This window comes from Erithacus rubecula, assembly GCF_903797595.1.
Source record: "Erithacus rubecula genome assembly, chromosome: 8".
NCBI lineage: Eukaryota > Metazoa > Chordata > Aves > Passeriformes > Muscicapidae > Erithacus > Erithacus rubecula.
Genome location: NC_136659.1, coordinates 4,764,911 through 4,788,313, shown reverse-complemented (window position 1 = coordinate 4,788,313; position 23,403 = coordinate 4,764,911). Strand labels below are relative to the sequence as shown.

At 38.2% G+C, this 23,403-nt stretch overlaps 1 protein-coding gene across 4 annotated transcripts in view; it reads right to left on the bottom strand.

Annotated features, from left to right (window-relative positions):
- The window catches only part of KANSL1L (KAT8 regulatory NSL complex subunit 1 like), a 64,044-nt gene that overhangs the window by 16,070 nt on the left and 24,571 nt on the right, over positions 1 to 23,403 (bottom strand). For all 4 annotated transcript variants that reach the window (XR_013774890.1, XR_013774891.1, XM_079311184.1 and 1 more), the window contains exons 4-9: positions 22,376 to 22,573; positions 19,580 to 19,701; positions 15,266 to 15,467; positions 4,636 to 4,798; positions 2,207 to 2,314; positions 1,691 to 1,825 (exon numbers count right to left, since the gene is read on the bottom strand). Coding sequence is in view for 2 of the 4 variants with exons in the window: in XM_079311184.1 (XP_079167310.1) it covers positions 1,691 to 1,825; positions 2,207 to 2,314; positions 4,636 to 4,798; positions 15,266 to 15,467; positions 19,580 to 19,701; positions 22,376 to 22,573 (928 nt within the window). In the remaining 2 variants the exon portion in view is untranslated. The remainder of the gene's footprint in view (positions 1 to 1,690; positions 1,826 to 2,206; positions 2,315 to 4,635; positions 4,799 to 15,265; positions 15,468 to 19,579; positions 19,702 to 22,375; positions 22,574 to 23,403) is intronic.

The window sequence follows — 23,403 nt, the reverse complement described above, 5'->3', positions numbered from 1 at the left end:
AAAAGAATGAGTGTATTCCAACATGGAAAAGGAGCTAAGACTGATCCTAAAGACTGCATTGCACAGGCTGGGTCAAGGTCATGAACTACCATCTCCCAGGCAGTTCTGCAACTCCCTGGCACACAGCTTTTATTTTTGGCCTTGCTCATTAGGCTGACCGTCCTCATGGATAATTTCTCCTAGATTGAGCCCAAATTAGGAATAAATATGTAGTACTACACCATAGCACTAATAAGATAGAACTTGTGCTCCTACTCATGAATGCACCACAGAATAGTTTTCTGGCACTGGGATGATCCTCATGATATAAGATCGCTTTTTTGGTTCCATTTACAAAAAAACTAAATACCATTGTCAGAAGACTAATGATAACTTCAAAAGGTTTATAGCAAGATGTTTTCTCTCATTTTCTCATACAGTGCTCCCAAGTAACTCCAGTTGTTGATTTCAGTGTTTATCACCACACTTAGGGCAACTGAGTAATACTGTGTCAGCATCCATCTCTTGGGGACAAGCATGGGGAGCATGGAAAACAGGATCACTGGTGGTGAAAGGGGATAGGACACAGCACCCATTGGACTCAGGCACAGAGTATAGGAGAAGGCTGCATAAGGGGAAGCATCCAAAGGACAACCCTCATCTGAATCCAGAGCAGTTTTCAGTCTGCCCCCAAACAGCTTTTATTCTCTCCTAGAACTTTCTAATTAGTTGGGTGGTCTTGCTTTGGGATTTAATCCTAGATCATGATTTTTTATTAATTCATCCCTGCAGTAATTGCTGTATCTCCACCTCTAATGAGAGATTACACTATCAGTTTTGCCTAGATATACACCAGCAGTTAATTTTTCCACAATGTTAACTGATCATTTATACCTTTTCATTCTTTCCTAGGTGAAATTTTAAACTAATATGGCTTCCCCTCTTGCTCAGTGACTTCTTTTCTTCAAATCCCTTGCAAACAATTTTGCCAAATGTTCTCCAAAAGTTACATAAATGAATCTATAACAGAATCTGTGAGACTTTACATTCTAACAGCCTGGAAAGGTAAGATGCCATTTATCTTAACAGTGGTATGTTAAATTTTTTATCCCTATGTTATCATATTATTCTACAGAACTTTTAGGGCACTACCTATTAATCTACCAGGTCATGAAGTAGAGATTCAGTGGCTTAAAATAGAAAGGTAACAAGGGTAAAAACACAGTAAGAACTGGCTATCCACAAGTCCTCTTAAAAGTCTGGCAGGGATCCAGGACCACAAATGACAGAACACAACAAATGAAATACAGTAGACAAAGATGCCAGGAATAGTAAATGTTTCATTGAGCACATGACTCAATAGATAACTTTGTAATGTCTGTTTCACTGGCTACTATTAAAAAAAAACCCTCTCATATTAAGAATGACACTCAGAAGAACACAGCTGAACTGCTGAGCAGTTTTCTTTAAGAGTGCTCCAGAAATAAAATACAGCAGCTTGTCTCATTCTGTTTGTACACTTAAGAAGAAAGATGATTACTATGCTTTAAAACAGCAGATTATTTTCATGGTGTTCTAAGTCTGTTTCTTCATAAGTTTCATAACAGTCTTCTTTTTGGAAACAACTTTTAATTCTCAAAGCACAGTGATATTCATACAGTACATATTTTAAAAGATGTACTAGCCTCTTGCAATGCTATTTTTCTCTTACCTACTGCTGTTTCACTTAGATGCCTTTTCTTTCTTCCTTCTGACAGCTGGTCAGGTGTTCCTAACACCAGCTGAGATTTGGAATTAGACAAACAGCCACTGTTCCACTGTTTGACAGAAACATGTGGATAATAGTCTGAAACAGAAAAAGCATGTATCAAGTTGAGAAATTACTTTTCATCAGTACAATTTACAGGAAATCTCAACTGCTGAACTATTTATAATAGCCTCAAACTTCTGATAGAATCCAAATAGTAACAGGACTGCAGCCAGGCACTTGGTCAACATTCCCCTCATTTGGAGTATCCTCCTGGCTCTGATGGGATCATCTCAGTGCAATTAAAGAGAACCTGACACTGTGGTCTGAGAAGAGATTCCTCTTCCACCTAAAGCCATATTCAGTTACCTTCTCTGATGACCTGCTTGTGACAAGTTTATAAACTGAACCTCTTCATGGCAGAAAATACTGAGGAATGAAAAAATGGCCTTCCAAATACTAAAATATTTCTTTACATACCGTTGTCAGATACTTTAAACTCCCCTCCTAAAGATGAGGTATCAGCAGTTTCTCCTTTGATGTCATCCCTCCTTAATAATGTTTCAAAGTATATGTGAAGAGGAATATCTAGTAAAAAAAAGGAACAGCATCTGTATTAGAAAGATGGAACCTCTGAGCCAATGAATTATGCATGATCATTAGAGGTCTAGGAATTGATTCACCCATCACATTCAATCTGTGAGCAACACTGCTAAGGACTGAAACAGACCCTGGAGGGTATTGAGTAAGAATAAGACTGGGGTCTTCCCTCTTGACCAGCTCCTGCACAAAGCCCAGCACAGCAGAGTGTACACACTGCACTTCTGTAATGTGCATAGGCTTCAGTTCAGCCTTTTGGGTACAAGTAATTAATGCTTTTGGAATTTGTTACTGCTGGGAACCTATAGGTATTTTCAAGGTACATTCCCTCTCCATTTTCCTGGAAAAGTCTACAGCAGGACAATGTAACTAATTTTCTAACAGGAGTACTAATGCAGAATTAGCAAAACATTTCAAGTGGTAAGGAATCTATGCCCTGTTGTAAGGCAGGAAGGCTTAAAACAAGAACTATCTCTCTCTGAAAAGCCTTTCTGGAAAAAAAAAACAAACCAAGAATGAAGCAAAATTAATTGAAAAAAGTGTCAATATCAATATTTAATGCCCCAAGGCTGGGCATTAAACTACATATATTTATGCACAGTCTTAGCCTCATGTGCCCTCAGGACATGTCAAAACAAAAACTTTCAATGTATTTTGCTGAATAAAAAGAACAATTTTTTTTTCAATTTGATATGTATCTAACTTGATTGTTTTGTCACAACACCCCAAGGTTTTTGCTGTTTCCTACTCTACTTCCAGGTTAAACAAAGAAAGTCTGAAAGGTGTATTAGTCAAAATGTTTATGTAAAGAGATAACCAAAACATTAATCCTATTTTTTTGGTCTTCTGTTTTGCTTTTTTTTTTTTTTTAGCCTGGGAAACCACCTGGATGACTCAGATTTTTTTTATTATGTCATCCTGTATCTTAATTGAAAGGGCAGGAATGCTTGTTTCAAACAATCCACAGCCTAGGTGCAGAAATACCAGAAACCCAAACTTCTTAGATACAAACTACAATTTTCCAGTTATCAAGGTGCAAGTTGGAAGAGGAGCTGTTAAGTTAAAAAAAAAAAAAAAAAAAATCAAACTCCCAGAGTTCCAAAATGAAACAAATGCCAACAATGTATTTTTAACATACAGAGACAATGATTGCAAAACCATTTTCTTTTACTTTGCAGACAATTTCTATATATAAAGATGTGGGCCCAGCACAAGCAGTATTTTAAGAGAAGTTATTGCTCTGGAAGGGGATAACCAAGAGAGCTGCAAAGAAAACATGAAATAGAAGGAGGCTACAACTTGGAAAATTTCTACCATCTATTTATTCACAATAATTCTTTCACATGAAAGAAAATGTCAAATAGACTAATCTTCATGAGGAGGTAGAGACAGCAAAGTACACAGACTAAAGCATGAATCTAGCCTCCCTCAAATGTGAGAACTGCATTTAAACAGGAGATAGTAGGTCTAGTACTTTTTCCTTGTCTCAACTATTATTAGTAAGGCTTCTGGAAAAGAGAATAAATATTCCTCAAGAAATATGTTCTTCATACTGGAATGAAGCTAAAAACATTTTTTCCTCCTCCATTCTGGCACAGTGTCCAACAGTAGCCACAGCACAGACCAAAGTTTTTAGGTTTTTTATGATGACAAAGCTTTTATTGAGAAAACAAAAGGTCAATGTTCATGCTACACTCCCCAAGTCTCCCTTAAGAAGGAGAAAAGAATGAACACAAGGGGCACAGGCTGTCCTTGAACAGATGTCTAAACCCCTGGGGTCCAGCTGTGCTGTCAGAGTCACAGGGGAAATGATAATGTGTGTAAAAGAAGAAAGATTTAGGTGATGTTTTTCTGTCCATAACAGAGTTCTGCTGACTAGGATGTTTGCTGTTGCACTCTTGGAGTGAGTGTCTCATTTCTCCTCTCTGCTCCTACAATAATCTCCTCTTTAACCCATACATGGGGTGCAAACTGCCAGAGCTGAGGCTTTCTCTGGAGTCTATGTCCACACTTGGGTCTGCTCCACAGGACAGTGACAAGTTCTCCAAAATCAAGCTTTAAGTTAATTCCTGACTTCCTAATATAAGGCTGGAGGTCTACACTATCATTCTGGGAAGAAAGTGGGTTTGATTAGATTTGTGCAGCTCTGTGGAAGTCCCAGCTTCATCTTCAGAATTATTCTGGCAAAGAAGCCTCCAGAACAGCATAATTCCTGTACTGGTCAGTAACTATCTTGAAAGAGATTCTTCCTAAAACAAAACAATCCCACAAAAATTCCATCTCTTCTACTGATAACAGCAATTACTTACCTGAAGGAAATGATAAGACTGGATGGAAGGAAGAGTCCAGCTCTTGCACATAATCTAGGATTTTAGATTCTGTGCTGTACTCACTGCTGCTGAAAGTGGAGGCTGGCACCACACATGGCAACTGAGTTTTATATGGAAAGGAGGCATCTCTAGATGGGAAGGTCTGCAAGAATACACAAAGATCAATATTTCCTTTATTCATGTTCTTCAAATTAGACTAGAAGAAGAAAAAAACTCAACAAACCAACAACTCAGTGAGAGACACTTTAACATGAGAATGGGAAGAATATTCCAACAATCTCCAGATAAGTCTAAATACGACTTACCTCCACTTACTATGGACAACAGTGCACAATATAAAGCATACCAACTGCTCCTTCAATTAGGACCAGGAAACAGCTGTCAAAGCTTTCAGATAAAATCTGTTTCCAATCATTATTTTGATCTATCAGATGACAGACAAACACCCCTTAAAATTTGATTCCAGGATAACAGGCATGATATAAATGCACAAACAAACCTAACACCAGACTAAACAGAGTTCTCTTTCATTTATCTCCTTAGGAAGATTCTTAGCATCAGTATCTCTAGGCACATTGAGCACACACATTTTAATGCAAGAAACTATACTGAACATTTTGAGCACACTGTACACTTACACAAACCAAAAAGACAAATCTTCACCTTGCTATAATTTAAACATCAGATAACAGAAAGAAGTTATACAGCAATAAACACAAAGAGGAATGCATTAAGAACTGATTAATAGGTAGTAACAAGAATTATTAGAAAGAGGAGATGTGCAAAGAAAGATGAATTTAGCTGTTTTGACTGCAAAGCTTAAGTATGGAAGGTAAAATGCTGGATGGCACAGAACTGATAGATGTGAGGTAGCAGGCCTGAGGGAAAAGGCAGGGTGAAAGTGGGCAGGAATAAGCAGGCCATAGCCTGAGCTCTATAAGATAGAAGAAAAGAATTAAATGTGATCATACAGCAGCAATCAGTAGTCTGTGTTTCAGAATGTGCTACAAAAAGTACTTCAGGGAAATAATGTGACATAAGCACTTTCTTATGGGATACTTGTGGTAGTAATCCCAAAGATACTGACATTTTAAAGGCTTCCATAAGTTTCAGATATTTTGCCAAATGCTGCAGATCCTGCAAATGGGAAGGGAGAGAAAGAGACACTGGAGTGCTTAGGGGGTCTCAAGCCTATCAGTGTGCCAACAATCACAATTATCAACCTCTGGGAAACAGTTCCAGAATAAAAAACCATAAGAATGAATGTGACACTTTCTTATGACTTTTTATGGAAATGTGCAGCATCAAAGGCGAGACTATCAAAGAACACTACTTGTATTTTCTGTACTTCTGCTTTCTGAATCCAAGAAAACTCTTTCTCCTGCCTGTAATACTCCAGGCTGCACTTTAGCACTGCCACTCATGAATTAGTCATGCAGCAATTATATCTGCCACATAAAACTCCCTCCACTTAGTGAAAGCAGTCCTTCTACCACATGGCATCAATATTAACAACCTACATTATCTCAGAAAATACTATTAAAAATTTCCCTTTCTGTCTCTTCCTTTCTTCTCAGTTACTGAGTTCTCTATGCTGGCACTGAATTTCAGAGACTGCTAAAATCAAGTAAGCATGTTTATGGTGCTGGAGCAGAGAGCACAGTGATGGTGGGGGAAGGTTTTTATATTTAACTTTCACCCCCAAACCAGTTTGAAATCCACCTTGATCTCCATATACAGGTGTATGCACAAGTGCTTCCAACTTGACTTGGAAAGAATTCTTTCTTAGCCCAGGACTCCTTCAAATCAACGTTCTGGTATTTTCCTATGACAGACATATGGGGCTCTTCATCTGCTAAAATGTAAACATCCATGAAGTGTTGGCAGACATGGGTCTTGTGTTTGGAAATACTGGAGTGATAAATGCTAAAGATAACTTAATGTTTCTCATTGTATGGATCACTGCACTAAAGCTTAAAGAGCTTTTAGGCAGTTGCTCTACCTCAATGCAATAAGGGCTTGCTTTCCAAAAATGCACAAAAGCGTATTTCCTCTTGATATTTGGGTTTTAGAAATGAAGTAACTTACTAAATCTCTACTCTTTAATCTACAATGGCACCAGTTCTACCTGTCCCTTTTTTCTTTAACAGATGTGAATACATATTACAGTAGATAAATCTCTCATTCAATTCTTTAAAAATAAATTCCCAAAAATTGACCAGTAAAATACCTAGAAAGTACATAGACAAGACCATTCTGACATCCACACCTTTAGCCCTAACTCACTTTTTCTTGCTTTAATTCACTTTAGCACCAAACACATCCAGATTATTAAAGCCAAAATTTAAATAATTAAGGATTATTTAGCCAGCTCAAAAACATGCATACATGGTCAAACAACCTCACAGTCAAAATCCATTTAGAAACTATATTAAAATCCATTTGCCAATATCAGCAAATGGAAAATTCTTTTCTTCAACTTGCCTGTGGTGGGAATTACAAAACTTTCTGCTTGAATTTGTACCTTGAATACTCCGGTATCAACACCTAAGTAATGAAATCTTTCATTAAGCCAGTTTATAATCCAAATGAAAATACAGACTTCATAGAAGGAAGAGCAATTTAATTCAAATGCCTGGAAGCTACTAGAGTAAAAAACCTATGAAATTTGTCAGTGTCTGTGTTCCTAGCTACCAGATTTGGTTTAAATTTCTGATGGAGTAGTCTTCTGCTGGAAAATGAGGAATTGGTGAAAAAATTGCATTTCTCAGAAATGTTGACTTAATCAACTCTTGATGAAAAATTTCAGAAGCCCTTAGCACTGGAATTAAAACTTTTACTCAAAGAAAGTGATTAAACTTTTACTGAAATAAAATGAAAGAATTGTTTATTGGAAAACTGAATTCTTCTTGCTTGCAATACCAAATAGAATGCAATCTACAAATCAACTGCCTTTTACAGCAGTCAATTATTGAAACTTTAACACAGCAACAAAAAAATCCACCAAAACCCAGCTGAAAACATGCCTGAAGGTATTTCCATTCAGCCACAGCAATGACACAGGAACATCATGGCACACAGATTTTAGGAGACAGGCCCCTACAGCAAACCTGACCACAATGCAAGCCATTCAAAAAGCAAGAGATTACAAAACTCTTATCAAAATCTTCCCTTTCCCCTTGCTATACTATACCTACATCTCCTGAAACATTTGTTTTCATTACTGGAATACAAAATCTCATGCTTCCTGAGCTCAAGAAGATGTAAGGATAATATTACATAAAATTCACTGTATTAGAGAAAATTTACTGTATTTAAGAGGAAATGAGGAGTGTGCAAGCTTTAAATATTCAACTAAAACAGCAGCTCTGGTTTAAACTTATGAAATTGAATGGTATCAATCAATAGACTCTAATTTTCCAGAGAGTTATGAATTTTGAGCTTATATTTTCCTCCCTTAGTACTGTTTTTCTGGATTACAGAAAACATAGAGAGTAATTAATTTTGATATTCAAATAAATTCTTGCACTTGCTTGTGACAGACTGATGCATTAGACAAAATACAATTGGCTCAAGCCTCTGTTCTTGAAGGGTCAGAAGGCTGAACTCTACTGGCATCCACCCCATCCTTCTGCAGATAAAAAAGTGAAGCACAGACTGTAACTGGAAGGAAAAATGTTTTGTGCTCCCAGTTAAAAACTGTGAAGTGAATCCTCATTTTGTGGTTTCAGCTACTGAATCACTAAAACTCCTACCATTTTTGGAAACATGCCCAAGTGTAACAGCACAGAGAGCCACAGTTCAATTATGCTGTCTGAATCCAGTAAGTTAGTTAAATTAATTAAAATACACTCTGGTGAATACCTGTCACATCTGCTCCTGATTACTCTTATTAAGCCCAAAAAGTCAAGGAAAAATTCATTTATTCTCTCTACAAACACACTCTCAGAAGTTTTCAGCAGTATGAAAGAAGAGCCATCTCCCTCAATATTAAAAGCTGTTCTTCAGTAAATGGGTACCAACTAACTGCAGAGATTTAACTCTGGGACTCAAGAGAACCTCTGTGTGGGGGGCTGACAGCTCCCCTTTGAACAGCAACCACACCAACTTTGAATCCTGTGCTGTGTACAGGTCAAACTAATAAAACTGCTTGCTTCAACAGCCCACTGCTCCATGGCCTCCCTCTTCTGCACTCAACAACCTGCTCTGAGCAGAGCTGTGTCCCAGTTCCATCACACCTTGTGTTTCACAAGGTAAATGTGCAGCTCTTAAGTGCAGAGTCCTTTTGGGCAACACACAATACACAGACAGTGAAAGGTTAATCTGAAAGCCTCCAAGACCTCCTTTCTTATTAACAGGTAGTAGGAGAAGGGTGGGCAAAGCATCTAAGACATGCCCCCATGGGAATGTGCACAACAGATGGTGCTGACACACACCCCTGCCACATGTCAGATCCTCCCTTCCAGATGAAGTTTTCACAGAAGTAAAATGGACAGACTTTTCCCATGCATGCCAGGTACAGGGATCCAAGCTGCCCCAGGATGTAAACAAATTCATCTGCCTTGGCCCCTCTAAAGCTGTCAATAAAGTGGCACATCCTATAGCAGAGATCAACTTTTTCCCAGGAAGAGAACAGAAGTTTCATAAAACACTAATGAAAACTTACTCAGCATCCAACTTGTCACAAATTCAGATTTTTTGGTCAATATCACAAGAAGTGATAGCTTCTACTGTTCTCAGAGATCACCCACCTCTCCTAAGCATACATGGATTTAGTTTCTTTAATCCTGCAAAAGCCAACAGGACTTTTACCTACTCTGTAGAAGTGCATGCTGTCTTCTACATCCTGAAACAAAGATGTTTTCTGCAACTAGAAAATCAATTGAAAAATCAAGGCTAGTGCTCAATCTTTGACCAGTTAAACCAAAAGAAAGATGTTAATACACAGGATACCTTCTCAAAAAAACCATGCAGAAATTAGGAGTAGATGTGATCAGTAAAGCACTACAGAAATGTCACTACACTAAAGGTGCAAGACTATGGAAAGCATGAAGGTTTCTAATTCTGAAAAAAAAAAATAAATTCACAGGGTTACTGGTTTGCCACAAACCTCAGAGGATGGCTCTGGTTCTACTGGCAGTATCCCAGAATTGCAAAGATAGAGGTGTCCATTCCCTTTCTTTCTGCCTTCATGCCTGCCTCCCTCAGAGACAGAAGTCTTGTCACACATTCAGAATAGCTGAATTCTATTTCTGCAACTCAGGTTGCATTGATTTTTAACTAACAGAAGCCCTTCTTTTATAACTTCCAGGGTTAAAGTAGCAATTTCATTAACTATAATTTTCACTTACAAACTTGGTAACCAAGGGATTACCATTCCCAGACCACAGGACTGACATATCCACAGAGGTACCACACCACTTGCATTGAACCAGTTTTCAGTAGACTTAGCAACAAAACAACATTTTTTTTTCAGAAGCCAGCACTGCCAGGAAACTATGCTGAAGCAGGTGGTGGAACCAGGGATGCCAAGGAAGGGGATGACAACCAGTAGACTCCATTCAATGCAACTTCTTCCCTCCCAGGTACAGAACCCTAGTACGGAGCACACATATAATACCAATTGTATATGTGTGCATACATACATAAAAATTAAAATATATACACACTCTTTCCAAAAACCTGAAAATTAACAAGATCTGGGGAAAGACCCACATGTATTTATCAAGTAGCATCAACAGAAAATACCACTGGCATGGACTGAGAATTCTCCTGAACAAAAAAATCACAGAACCAGCATGAGACTTAAAACAAAATAAGAAACTCATACCCTAGAATTTAAATACTTTTCTCTTGTCTGCTTCGGAGCCTTCTGGACAAGTACTCACTTTTTTCCCCCTTTTTTTTTCCAAACCACTAAATGAAAGCAGATATTCTTCTGCTTTTACTCAACTCCCAGTTGAGACTGCAGAGAAGAAAATGTGGCAATATGCAACTGCAAGAGTTGGCAACATTATACCAAGTGTTTCCTTGTGGTATCCCAAATGCAAGCTTTTGCATCTCAATTCCCAACTTTCAGGGTGCTGGCACCTTTGGAAATTTGAATTCTGTTTTCTCCACATATTCCCCACAACCAATTCTTTCTTCAGCAGGTGGAATGCAATTACAATGAGAATTTTCAGATTAAAAAACCCCACCACATTCTACAATTCTGCAAAGTAACAGACAGGAACAAAATTGACAGTACCCAAATCTCACTGCTCTATTGTCTCTTGCCTTTACTTAGAGCTGTATAAAATTTTAATAGATTAAAAGTCTACCTAGCCTCAATGGCATCTCTTGGCAAACATGACCTGAAGAAAATGGAACTAATATCCTTTGTTAGCATATTAAATTAGAAACTAACAAAATATACCAGCAAAACAAAATTCTTGTTATTAACAAAATCCTGCAGCAAGTCACACAGATAAAACAGCAAAAAAACAAACATCAGAGCATGTCAGCAAAGCAAACCTGAGAGTTTCTGACTAGTACAACATTTGTCTGCTTTTAAAACTTTTACTATGTCACAGGTAATTTAGTTGCTTTGAATGTGGACAAAAAAAATTGCAGGAGACAGCAACAATTTTCCTTACTACAGGAAAAGCATTTGCAGAAGCACAAGGCATTAATTAGACTGCAGAATCTGGGGGGAGCAGGAAGGCAGTTACAAATGCAGTAACCACTGAGAAATGATTCAATGGGTGGTTGTGTTCTTACTGTCCTGACACTGATCTGCTACTTACAGACTTTCTCGGTTTTAATGTTTAGAGTTTAGATACTTTTGGTCTTCTCTCTTAGCATTAAAACTACATGTAACAATGCAAACCAGGGGCAGACCCATCATTTGAACACAGCACTCTCAGATTTCCAACTCCCACCTGCAAACATTGTCTCCTCCTACAAAACACACCTGCAGCTTGCTCCTTTGTGCTGTCCTGCATGCAAGTTTTATCATTCATTCTTTAATTCAAACATCATGCTGAAGAAATGCACCACCACAATCATGTCCTCTAGAGTGAAGCACAGACTGCAATCCCAGGGTTTGTTGTGCATGACTCACAATCAAGAAATGGCCTAAGCTCTTACAAAGCTATTTAGATAAAGATACAAAACAGCTTCCAGGGCCAAATGATGACTCAGGGATGATCTTGTGGTACTTAGTAATTCTGAATTAGGGGACAAACAGATTTGGCCCCAAAGGATGTTTTAGCTTCCTGACATATAAACCAAACACCTTGCATCCTGTTTTATTTATCTGTGGCCTGTCTTGTCAGTCTGGAAGGTCTTCTAGAGCTTCACAGACCTCTGTGTTTTCTTTTAGATACTACCCTGTGTAAGCAGTATTTAACTAGCACAGCAAGGGAAGGTGCAGTCCTCTTCAGAAAAGAAACAGCAGAGGACAATATAGGGCATCTCTCCACAGGCATCAGGAGGCTTCTAGGTCACACACACTCACTGTAAATGTATGTGGCATGGCAGGAGATAAGAGAAAAAATGTGGCTGTCTTCCCAGTGACCTTATGAACTGACAGATGGCATAGCAATTCACAGTTTCATACTTTACTTTTCCTAACATGGATGTTAGGGGGAGGAAGGGGGAGAATGAGCTTCCCAAATGAATCTGAAGAGATGTGAGGGATGACACACTGAATGCCATTCAGATGCACAAAGGGTACAACCAGCCATAGCAATGAAAACCCAATTGCAAATTCCTCACAGCTATCCCAGCATTTCTTAATAGAGGTCTGCATTTTGCTGTGATTCTCTGGTCATAATTCTTCAGTCACCATCTTGCTCAAATTACTCTGCAGAGCAGCATCTTCCCTCAGCACTGCCAGGCACTGTTCACTGGCTGTTCAAACCAGGTACCACTAGGAGCTCCAACATCCAGAAGATCCAGTTTTCTCCTCTCATTTGGCGAGCTGGAATTGGTTAATTGCACATCTGCTGGAAGACTCCCAGCTTGTTTTCAGGCCAGTGACCTTAAAGGAATGGAGGTTCTCACAGATTGTGGTACCAGGGGTTATATAAATATGTCAAATTTGAGGAAATATCAGAGAGGCACTTGCTAGAGAAGGCATACTAATGTTACACTAAAAATCCAACTATTTTCAATATTACTCATTTTTTTTCAGTGAAAGACCAGAGGAAACTTGCTGGATTACTCTGGGGAATATAAATGTATTTTCAGAGAAAGCTAGATGTCAATCCTAGAAACCACTCCCCATTTTGCATCCTTGCCCTTAGACATCTGCCTAATCCAGAAGCCAGCCTGGGCTGATGGCCAGTGCTCTTCCATTACAGAATGAGCAATCTCATCAACATCTGGGTAACCAAGTGTAGCAAGTGCAGGACTAAGAAAGTGACAGGACCTGTTAAGATAGGATTTTTTGAATGAAATGATACACTGCTGATGACTCTTAATTTAAAGCCTAGATACCCATTTAGGTTTGATTGTCAGAATGTGCTGCAAATGTCCAGTCTAATTTTATCCCTTACTTCCCTAGCAGAACCCCTGATCCTCTGTTTTTAACCAATATTGTGTGAGAGGCTTTCTTCCCTGCTTTACCCTAATTTTCAAAACTTAATTGAGTTTGGCACTTGCATGATTACTGAAGCTGACAACTCGATTGCTGCCATAATTTCTTATTTTCTCAAGGAACAAGAGCTACAGAATCTGTCTGTAGCCTATGATGTAGTTTTCCACATTGCCTTTTGGTTAAATTCCTGATGGAAAGGACATTCAAAAGCAGAGTTTAAATACAGGGATTGAGCTGAGGACTGCAGTAAGCATAAACAGCATTCCCTACAGGGGTGTTTTACCCCACTGCCTTTGGGACATCTCTGCACTTTTGGTACAGAGACACTGAAGCTGGGTTAATACAAGGTAGCCTGGCACCAGAGATGTCAAGAGCATGGAGCAGACACACAGTTGCACCAGCTCCCATACCTGAAGCCTTAACTAATAATCTAAAAATGTACTTTTTGCTTACAGTCTACAGCCAAAGGTTAATTATAAATCTTTCTTTGCAGCCTACAAGTCAAGGTAAACTGTCAAGCATGCAGAGAAGCTAAGCTCTGTATCTCAGTTGAAGGTAAAAATGTAAACTCTGCCTTGAACTCCTGCTGTCAGGCTACAGACATGAGAGTTTCTGATCACAAGCCTTTACTGATATTCTTGGAACTTCACTAACTCTGGCCCACTTCTCAGAACACAGAGACACAGGCACTACTTGTAGAAATATGAAATACTTGAACCTGCAAGACTGAGGCTTCCAGAAAAGCCTGTTATTTAAAAATTGCATCTGCAGGGAAAACCCTTCATGTTTAAGAAGAAGGAATTGAAAGTCCTGGAGTCTCTTGCTAAGGAGCTCTCTCCACAGCTGCAAGAAGCAGTTGGAGGCATCACCACAGCACGAGGCCTCCAACCTCTGTGACAGGATTGAAACAGCAAGTCCAAGTCCTCAACAGTCTCCTTGGTCAACACAAGGAAGATGAAAAGGCTAAGTACCTAGGAAAAGGCAGAGCTCCCAGACTCACTCACCACCCCCATCCCTCTGGCCCAAACCTTCCAGGCAGGCTGCCAAGTCTTTAAGTCCCACTGCCAGGAAGCTGGGAACTCAAAGGAATAAGAAACTGGCCAATTTTTCAATAAAGTATCTTGCTAAAACTAGGACACCTCTGCCATTTTGCAGAGAATGCTGAATCAGCACAGAATATCCTTGCGTGGGAAATTGCTCCCCAGACCACTGGCACACTTAGTAAATCCTAGACAGTTAGCTGAGAAGACAGAGATTTCCCTCAATACTACACTTACTTTTTAAAAGGCAAAGTAAAATCAAGAAATTAAAACCTCTTGGGATTAGCACTGCTCTGAAGAATGAGTTCATACTGTCTTGGCTCCCAAATTAGACTGTTTCTTTAAGCACCACAGCTAAACTCATTATATAGTCTTACCAGCAATATGCTATTAATATCAGACACAAGCAGATAGCCTTGCCCTGCATAAGACAATGTGGTTTTTTTCCATTTTAAAATATTAATTCCTCTGTAACACAGAAAATTCTAAGAGTTTTAAAGCATTCTTTAAGTGTCATGAAAAAGGCAATATAACTAATCATAAACAGCAAAAATGGAAACAAAATTAAGATACTGCAATTCAATTTCCTTGAAAATAATGTGCCACCAGCTGTGTAAACTATCCTGTAGCTAAAACAAATATTCTGAAAACAAGCAGGCAGATGCTTTACACTGTAGCCTGTCTCCTCAGCAATCAGGACTCTCAAAGAACTCTCAAGTTGTCTCTTAGATTGTACAAGGGCTTCAAAAACAGCCATAAAACAAACTGATTTGATAAGCAGAACTCAGAGCTATCTTTAACTTCTATGTTCAACTCATTAACTCTGAGCTCCTGCAGACACATCCAGTACTGCCACCACACACACCCTGAATGCAACAAATAACCACAACAACGTGCACTGTTCCTCTGGCACACCAGACAAGACACATGCAGGCTCAAGCAGCTGGACTCTGGTTTTTTTCTCCCAAACAGAGGGGCAAGAGCCTACCTGCTGATTCCAGTGACAGGCACTGTGCATTCTGTAGAGTTTCCTCTTCTGGAAACTGTGAAGTGGCCTTGTTCGGGCAGATGTGCTCATGTTATTCACAGAGACAGATCTGAGTCTTGTCCTCTCTCTTCTTCTTTTCTTGATGTGCTGATGGTCAAGCAGCCAGCTGCCTGAAGAGGATACCTCTCTATTGTCTGAAGCTCTGCAGTTTCATGAATAATGAGGAGAGGAAATACAAAAGGTCAGATATGCTCCACATGCACAGGCCAAGATTTCACACACTGATTAGCATTAGCTACCATACTATAAGAATTTTATAAACACCACAAGGTTGTAGCATGCTGTTTCAGACAATTGTGTATGTGATTTGTTTGCTAGTTAATTACTTCCATGTCATGAAAGAGTTTTTCATTCTTCTTCACCTTTCTGCTTATGGAAACAAAAGTTAAAATGAAGTTAAGCCCTCAAGCATATATCGAGTTTTGTTTTTCTCTAATTCAAGAACTCTCTAATATTTTTAACATGCATGAGTTTCAAGTTACAATTAATATTTCCCTTCATACTGACATTCCATTCAAGACAGCAATTATGCTAATATACAGGAGACCTAGAGATCTGTCCTAATACTTTCAACATTTTCTGGTTTTGCTCAAGCACTGAAACATAAGTAAAGCTTTACAAACCAGTGATCATTCAGCATAGGCCTGCAGCTCACTGTGAAGCATTTGTATCAAAATTAGGAACTCTACAATTTCAAGGTCAGAGAGTCAAAATCAAGTGCAAGACGTGGCCAAAAGCAGTAGAAGTCCCTGCATGTATGTGTAGGACAACCTCACACCATTCTCACCAGCCTACAGCTTGTCTGGTGACCAGAATAGGCAACACCACAAGGGAAGAATTTAAAACACTCTCCCATTTGGGTGGGAATGACTCAGTGGGAAGAATGAACTTCCCTGCTACAGGTATTCCTGATTTTATTTTGTTGCTGTAGCAACATCTGCCTGCAAAGTTGAAGGCTTGCTGTAGAAAGCACTCCAGTGTGCTTTTATTTTCACAATACTGAAGACCTTGATCACAACTCTGGACTGTCTGAGCAGTGCACCTACACAAGGCATTTTGGCCTTGGTTCATAACAAGTCATCTATCTGCACAAATGATTATTTTGTCTTATGACAAGTCACAGTTTTATTAGTACAGTTGTGACACAACAGAATATGAAAATGAATTTATTACAAGGTCACTTATAAATCTTTTTTGACAGGCGGTATTCTTTTAACAGCACATTTTTATTAAATTAAAGGACTTGTTATGGAAGTGTGATTAAGCACCAACACATGCTGTGCTGGAGTGGTAACAAGTCTTTCTAGGCTTGAATTTGAGCTGTCTTCCTGACACAGCAATATAATCCAATAAGCAACACAGAACATGAAAACAACATGTTAACTAACACAGGGATTGTACAAAGTATTTAAAGGAACATACTATTAAGTGCCAACAAAAAGCCTGAAATACTAGGGCATGACATTCTTAATGTTAACACTGCATTTTTAAGCCTTGAGAAAGAAATACAGTTTACAGTCCATGGAAAAGATTTCTTAAAATACAGTCTCTGAATTTTCAAAAAACATTTTCTAAGTCAGATGGTCCCAAGCTCAAGTTGTGGATTTCCACATACCTCTCTCTTAAACAGATAAATTAGAACAAAAAGCTACTCAGCCTGGCACTACAACTTCTGTGATTCCTGCCTTTGTTCTGGTGGCCTGCTGAGACCCTTGGTAATTTCTCTGCAGTCTCTGACATCTGCTCTATTTACCCTCCTGTGCCTTCCAGTAATGCACTGTTCCACTTTCAGATGAAGAGAGATCTCATCTTCATGGCCTGGAGCTCCAGTACATAGCAGTGGGGTTTTCCTGCCACTTGTGCAAAAGGTTTCCCAATCAAGCTTTGAGTTACCCATGTAGTTTGATCTTAGTCTGAGTGGTTTTCAAAATGTGATTCTATAGAAGAGCAAAATGAACCACAGCCAGATGTGAAAGTCATAGATTTGCCAGAATGCTCCTTTCAAAGCTCACAGGTTTGCCTTTCTTGCTCTTGACCTTACTTCCAGATGCAAGCCTGCACTGGAAGCCATCAGCCAGGCACTATTTGTCCTGAAGGATTAATTTTTTCCTTCCTCTCCCTTCTAAGAAAAGGAGTATCACTAGCTTAGAAAACTGCTTCTATGAGCTTCATATTACTTCATGTAAATGCTTTGGGCTCATCTTGGCACCTAGATTTAATTGAGCAAGGAAAAGTCCCACCAAAAAATAAGAAGTCACTAATGTAATTAAATGCAATTCAAGATTCCCCATATTCAATCAGGAAGTGGCTATACACCTCCACTTCCACTGAGAACAGCCCATGTAACCAATTGTACTGCAACCCCACAATTACCAGCCCCAAAGCATCTCATGCTTAAACCTACTTTAAAAATGGAAAATTGTGGTTTTCACATTAACAGCCTACAACTAATTTCAAGAGCTTACCTAAGTGAAAATTGCTATAATCTGTTTTCCCCCTCTGAAAAATAAAAAAATCCCCTTATTTTCCATTTGATTTTGATTTCTGCTTTCTGAAATACTGAATACAGTCAGAATGAACTCTAGGAAAAGGAGAGAAGCAGCTAAGAATTAAGTTAACTGGAACATGTAAGTTAACTGTCAACTAGTAGGTTAATTCAATTAATTGAGCACACAGCTACTACAACAACAAAATAACACCAAAACCTAAAACACACTCAAAAAACCCCAAGAAGTAGGAGGCAGTGAATTTCCCTGCAGGATTCTCCTGACAACCACTCTATTTCATGCATCTTTAATGAACAGTATTTACTGGCAGTTTTCAAAACACTTCGTAAGTACTGAAATATTAAAATTAACTGTTTAACTCATGTTTAAGACAGCATCTAGAAAGCCCTAAAATCTCTCACATTCCCTTCCAACAACTAATTTGCCAAACTCTAGTTTAGAGCTACAACACCTAGAAAATCTTCCAAGTTCTACCATTTTTCTTTAGACATTTTTAGGTCATGAGTAGAAAACAACCAACCTTTAGAGAGTGATCCACAGCAAACAATGAATTACTCTTGAAATGGAAAGACTAACTTTAGACAGTGACTAATAAATAAGAAGAGAATTGGCTTGAAGTTACTTCATTAGAGTCTATCTCTATCAGCAACTCCTGTTTCAGGGCTATTTTTAGTCCACATCTGAGAGGAACCTTCTGATTTTCTCCTTCTATAAACAACTGATAGACCAGGAGCAGGGATGCCACATGACAGGAGCCCTTCATGCTTAAATTTAGGGCAGAATCACACAATCACTGTGGAACAGAAGGCAGCTAGAGAAGCTGCCCATCCATCCAAGCTGCTCACTATAATCTCTTGGTGGGAGGCTGCAGCCTCTGCAGCAAAGCTGAAACAGACGGTGTGGTCAGCTCTTCTTGGAGCCAGGGAATTATGTTCTGCTGCACACTTTGCCATAAACATCCCAGTTCTAGTTGGGAATAGTTTTTTCATCCACCTGATCTTAATTTAAACCTGTGAATAACAGCATCCTCAAAAATCACATTACAAGTATCTCTGGAGAAATATCCAACATACCTAGATCTTTTGTAAATGAATTCAATTACCTCAATGTTGTTTTGAAATTGATATATATTACAGCCTGGACTGTACTTAAAATCTTTGAATAAAAGATAGAATTACTAAGTAACATAGACTAGCACTGAGAAACATTTTTCTAAAATATTAATTTCAAACTATAGTCATCCTAGAAGGTATGTCCATCCACAACAAAATACCTTGAATAGAAAATAGTATCTCCAAATTCCTCCAAAATGTGGGTGGCAAAGATAAACTTGACCTTTTATTGAAGGCTGATCTGCTTAAAATTAATGAAGTTACCACCCTGACCCCTGATGAGACACGTGACATTGCTTACATACTCTACTAATCTAGTTTGCCAGTTTTCCAGAAATAAAGCTGCACTTGTTATCACAGAATGCATTAAGTCTCAAACAATCACAATAAATGTGTTCCTATATTCTTTCATTACTTCACAGATTAATCTTCCCAGTACTTAAATGTAGTTATGGTGACTTTAGGAACAACACAAAAGCCTAGTATTTTCAACCTTGCAATCAAAACTTGACTTCTCTTGAAGCCTGCAGAAAGCAGCTCTTTTCCTTATTTAATATTGTAATGGCTATTAGTTCCATTCAGATAACTTTACCAGAAGTTATTCTCAAAAAAACCCCTCTCACACTGTGACCCACCTGAATGAGATGCCATTGACCAGCTGTCTGTGTCTACAGGTCTTGGATGAAAGAGATGAAGAAGCTGGAGACAGATTGAGTGGAGCAATTAGGCTGCTGATGATTTCACTTAGTTGAGCGCTCTGAAAAAAAAAATAAAAAAAATTAAAGGTAGTCAGACTTTTATCCAGACTCAACAGCTCACCATGGAATAATCATATTTAGTTTCTTCCTGTGAATAACTATGTTGGCAAGATTTTTCTTTCACAATTATTATGTTCAACTCTACCATAACCCAAATCAAACACCAATAAAAAACCAACACAACCCTGAATATTGTTTATACACTTGATGCAGTACCCCAAATACATTAGTGATCTTAGTACTGTAACCAAAGGTCTTTAAAAAGAAAAAAAGAAAGCAGAACACTTTATAGCTGATATTACAACAGCTGCAGCCAGAGCTGCTAACTGGCCACTTGACAAGCATTTCAACAGGGTTAAAAAAAAAGGTCAACTGTCTATTCCATCGTACATTTTGTTCACTGGAAGTATTTTTGTTCTTAAAAGAATCCTCTCCATTGCTTACTACAGTTTGACAAAGATGTTTTTACAAAAGGAAGTGTAACTACTTGAGGACTATTGTAAGGACAGACAGAAGGGATAAGATCTTCTGGTATCCTTAAAAATAGCAACAAGAGGCAACCACCCTCCCTTCTCCTGCAAAAAAATCTGACTTTCAAAACTGACCAAAAACAAATGAAATAAATGTAGCCAATTTGTTAAGACTAAGAATTATTCCTTGCAAAGCAATGAATTGTGGACTGACTCCAAAAACATTTCACAATGATTTTTTTGTTTTAAATGTCAGACCTTAAAGGCTATTCTCACAATAAATATAGCATGCTTAGAGGAAACTGTTCTGCACACTGAACAGAAATTGAATGCATCTGAAATGATATACTACTTTTTTTTTAAAAACCCAACCTTTTGCATTACTTTGCTGGATTTTCATTCAAAACTAAGAATGTTTAAAACATGAATTGCTAGAGGTTATCTAGTAATTTTTCCTTACATTCTGATTTTACATTTACACCGAAAAGGTGGAATTTTTATTTTATTACAACTCACATATTTTCTGTTAACATTTACATGATGTAGTCAGGTTAAAATTTCATATTAGAATAAAAAATTCAGGGATGGATATTAAAGAACAGAAATAGCAAGTCAATTATAAAACAACTGGGCAAAGCAAACAAGATGCCAGTAAAATAGTTAGCAGATTGATTAAAAAATCTCAGCAGAATTCCTTCTGTAAGGAATAGTCTCTACTGAATATAAGAGCATTAAAAAATAGGCAGACTTCCTAAACACAAGGAAAAACATACATGTATATAAAGGACTGGAAAACAGTATTAATAAAAACTGCCAACCTTAGTCACTCTATATGACTTTTCTTTTGGTTCACAAGCAAAATTCCTTATTTTTAACATAGAAATACTTCAACACTGGACTGAGGAATTCTGTGGGAATATCTGTAGATATACTTCAGGCTGCAGCATTGTTGCTCCTGATACTGAGCAAGAAACAGACTTTCAGAGTTGAGAATAGAACTGGTACTCAAAAAGGAAATTAAACCTCAAGGCTTTTAGTGGTGTAAAAGGAAAGAACTCCAATGTGCTGTGTGAGATGTGTTAATCTACTCCTAAGTAATTTTCAGATCATCAAAGTTCTTGGACCCCTTGGACCAAGTTTGTGGCTACTTGGGGACCAGGAAACAGACCACTATCCCTTGAACCATCAAAAGTCTTTCTGAAAAGTCTGTTTAATTCTCCAACCCACCACTTACAAGAGGGGCCATTCATCACATTCCAAAAATGCTCTTTGGGCTACCTTATGCAATTGCCAGCACTGAGCACATAAATTTCCTGTTTCATTGCTTCCTCACTCCTGCCTGTGGTGGGTAAGATTTATCAACCAGCAGAAGGTTTTTAACAACAGGAAAGTATGACTATCAAATAAGAAAAATTGGCACAAAGATTCAGGAACAGACACTACTACTTAGTGCTTCTACTTATACCCCTATTAAAAAATGTGTGTATGACCAGGAATTTATGTAGAGCAGCAGAGCAACAAATTAATGCCCCACAGTGGCTTTGTCAGGTTTGTTTTACATAAACTGCACATATTCATTCCAAAAACAAATTTCCAGTATCTCCTTCAGCAATGTAATCCTACCACATCCTTCATGAACCTTCAAGCAAAAGAAATCCCTGCTGGAGTCTACAAAGTATTTCCTGGAATCAACCATGGAAACAGCCATTCTGAACACTGTAAAACAAAACTCAGCTCACAAGTACATCCCCACTGTACCTGGAATTCCTCAGTTCCAAACCCGAGTCCTACAATGTTTGAAAAGGCAGATGAACAACTGGATTCTGCTGGGGCTTTTCTTTTTTTTTTTTAATTTCAAGTGCAATATAACTCCATTGTCAACTGTTCTCTTTCATCTCACATTATGCATTTCCTGAAACAACCTGTGGAAACTCTACACTAACCCACTATAAAGCAAGGGCAGGTTTGTGGATAGCTCTTAGAGACTTGGAGGGAAACAAAGTGGGAACACAGACATGTCAGAAATAAAAGGTTAATTTGTAAACCTGGTGTACAGTGGAGTTATTTAAGCCCTTCAATTAATCACCACCCAACTCCAGGACTGCAAAATATCTTTCCTTTTGGAAGCCATCACCATGGAATCTCCCTGTTTCTGCAGTCAATCTAGTGGCTTCACAGACAGCTCAGTTTTGTTGTACTTTACCTGTTTTTCTATGTTCCTTAACAGCAGAGTAGGACTGCTGGGTGACATTTCAAAGTCGTGCTCCGGCAAAGAATCCTGTCTCTCAATGGCAGCTTGTGAGTTCCCTGTGGTGTTTAATAAAGCTTCTTGGTCTGTCAATTGTATTTGCTTCTTCAAAATGTCTTTTGGAAATGGGAATTCTTCTAAGACCACCATCCCCTAGACAACAGCAATTGAACACAGTTGGTTGACAACAGATTAACTCTCCTAAATTATTTTTAAGGGACAGTCAAACCTGGCGCATTCCTCTTAAATCCTCTTGACAATTTTCGAGCACTTGGCTAGATTTTAAATACACTTCACAGCTAAAATATGGAAATACTTGGCATGTTTTTTTAAAAAACTGCATCAATTATGCTACTCCTTGTAACAGAAATCACTCCAGGGTTGTACCACTGCTTAAACATCTGTTCCAAAATTCAAATCAGAAATCCATACTTATTAGAATATTATATGATAATTTGCCTGCTGATTTAAGAGGAGGTTTTTCTCTAAAAAATTATCACCCTTTGATTTGAACTTGGTTTGAATCTTTGTAGTCAATAAACTTTGCTGGAGATTTTTTTAAGTATTCTATTTCTCTTATTCCTATCCATGTTCTATGCAAAACAACAAGGCTATTGAAATTACACAATTCTAAACAAACCCTTTTACAATTTAATAACTGATTATTTAAGGTTAGCATTTTTAGAGTTACAGAATTAGAAGTAACTATCCTAAATATTCTAGCACTGTCACAACTTTCAAGACCATCTGCACAAATGTGGTATCAGATGTGGTGTACCATCTAGAATGCCACCTAATAAGATAAATATAACTTTATATGGTAGGGATAACAGAGTTTCATAAATGGAACTAGAAAAATAATACCCCTATTGTGTTTTCCACATGACAGATTAGAAAAATAGAAGTCTCTAGGCACTGTATCAGTTGGTTTAAGAACTTAAAATGTTAAGCAAAATAAAAGCAAAAATAACCTTGTGACAGTC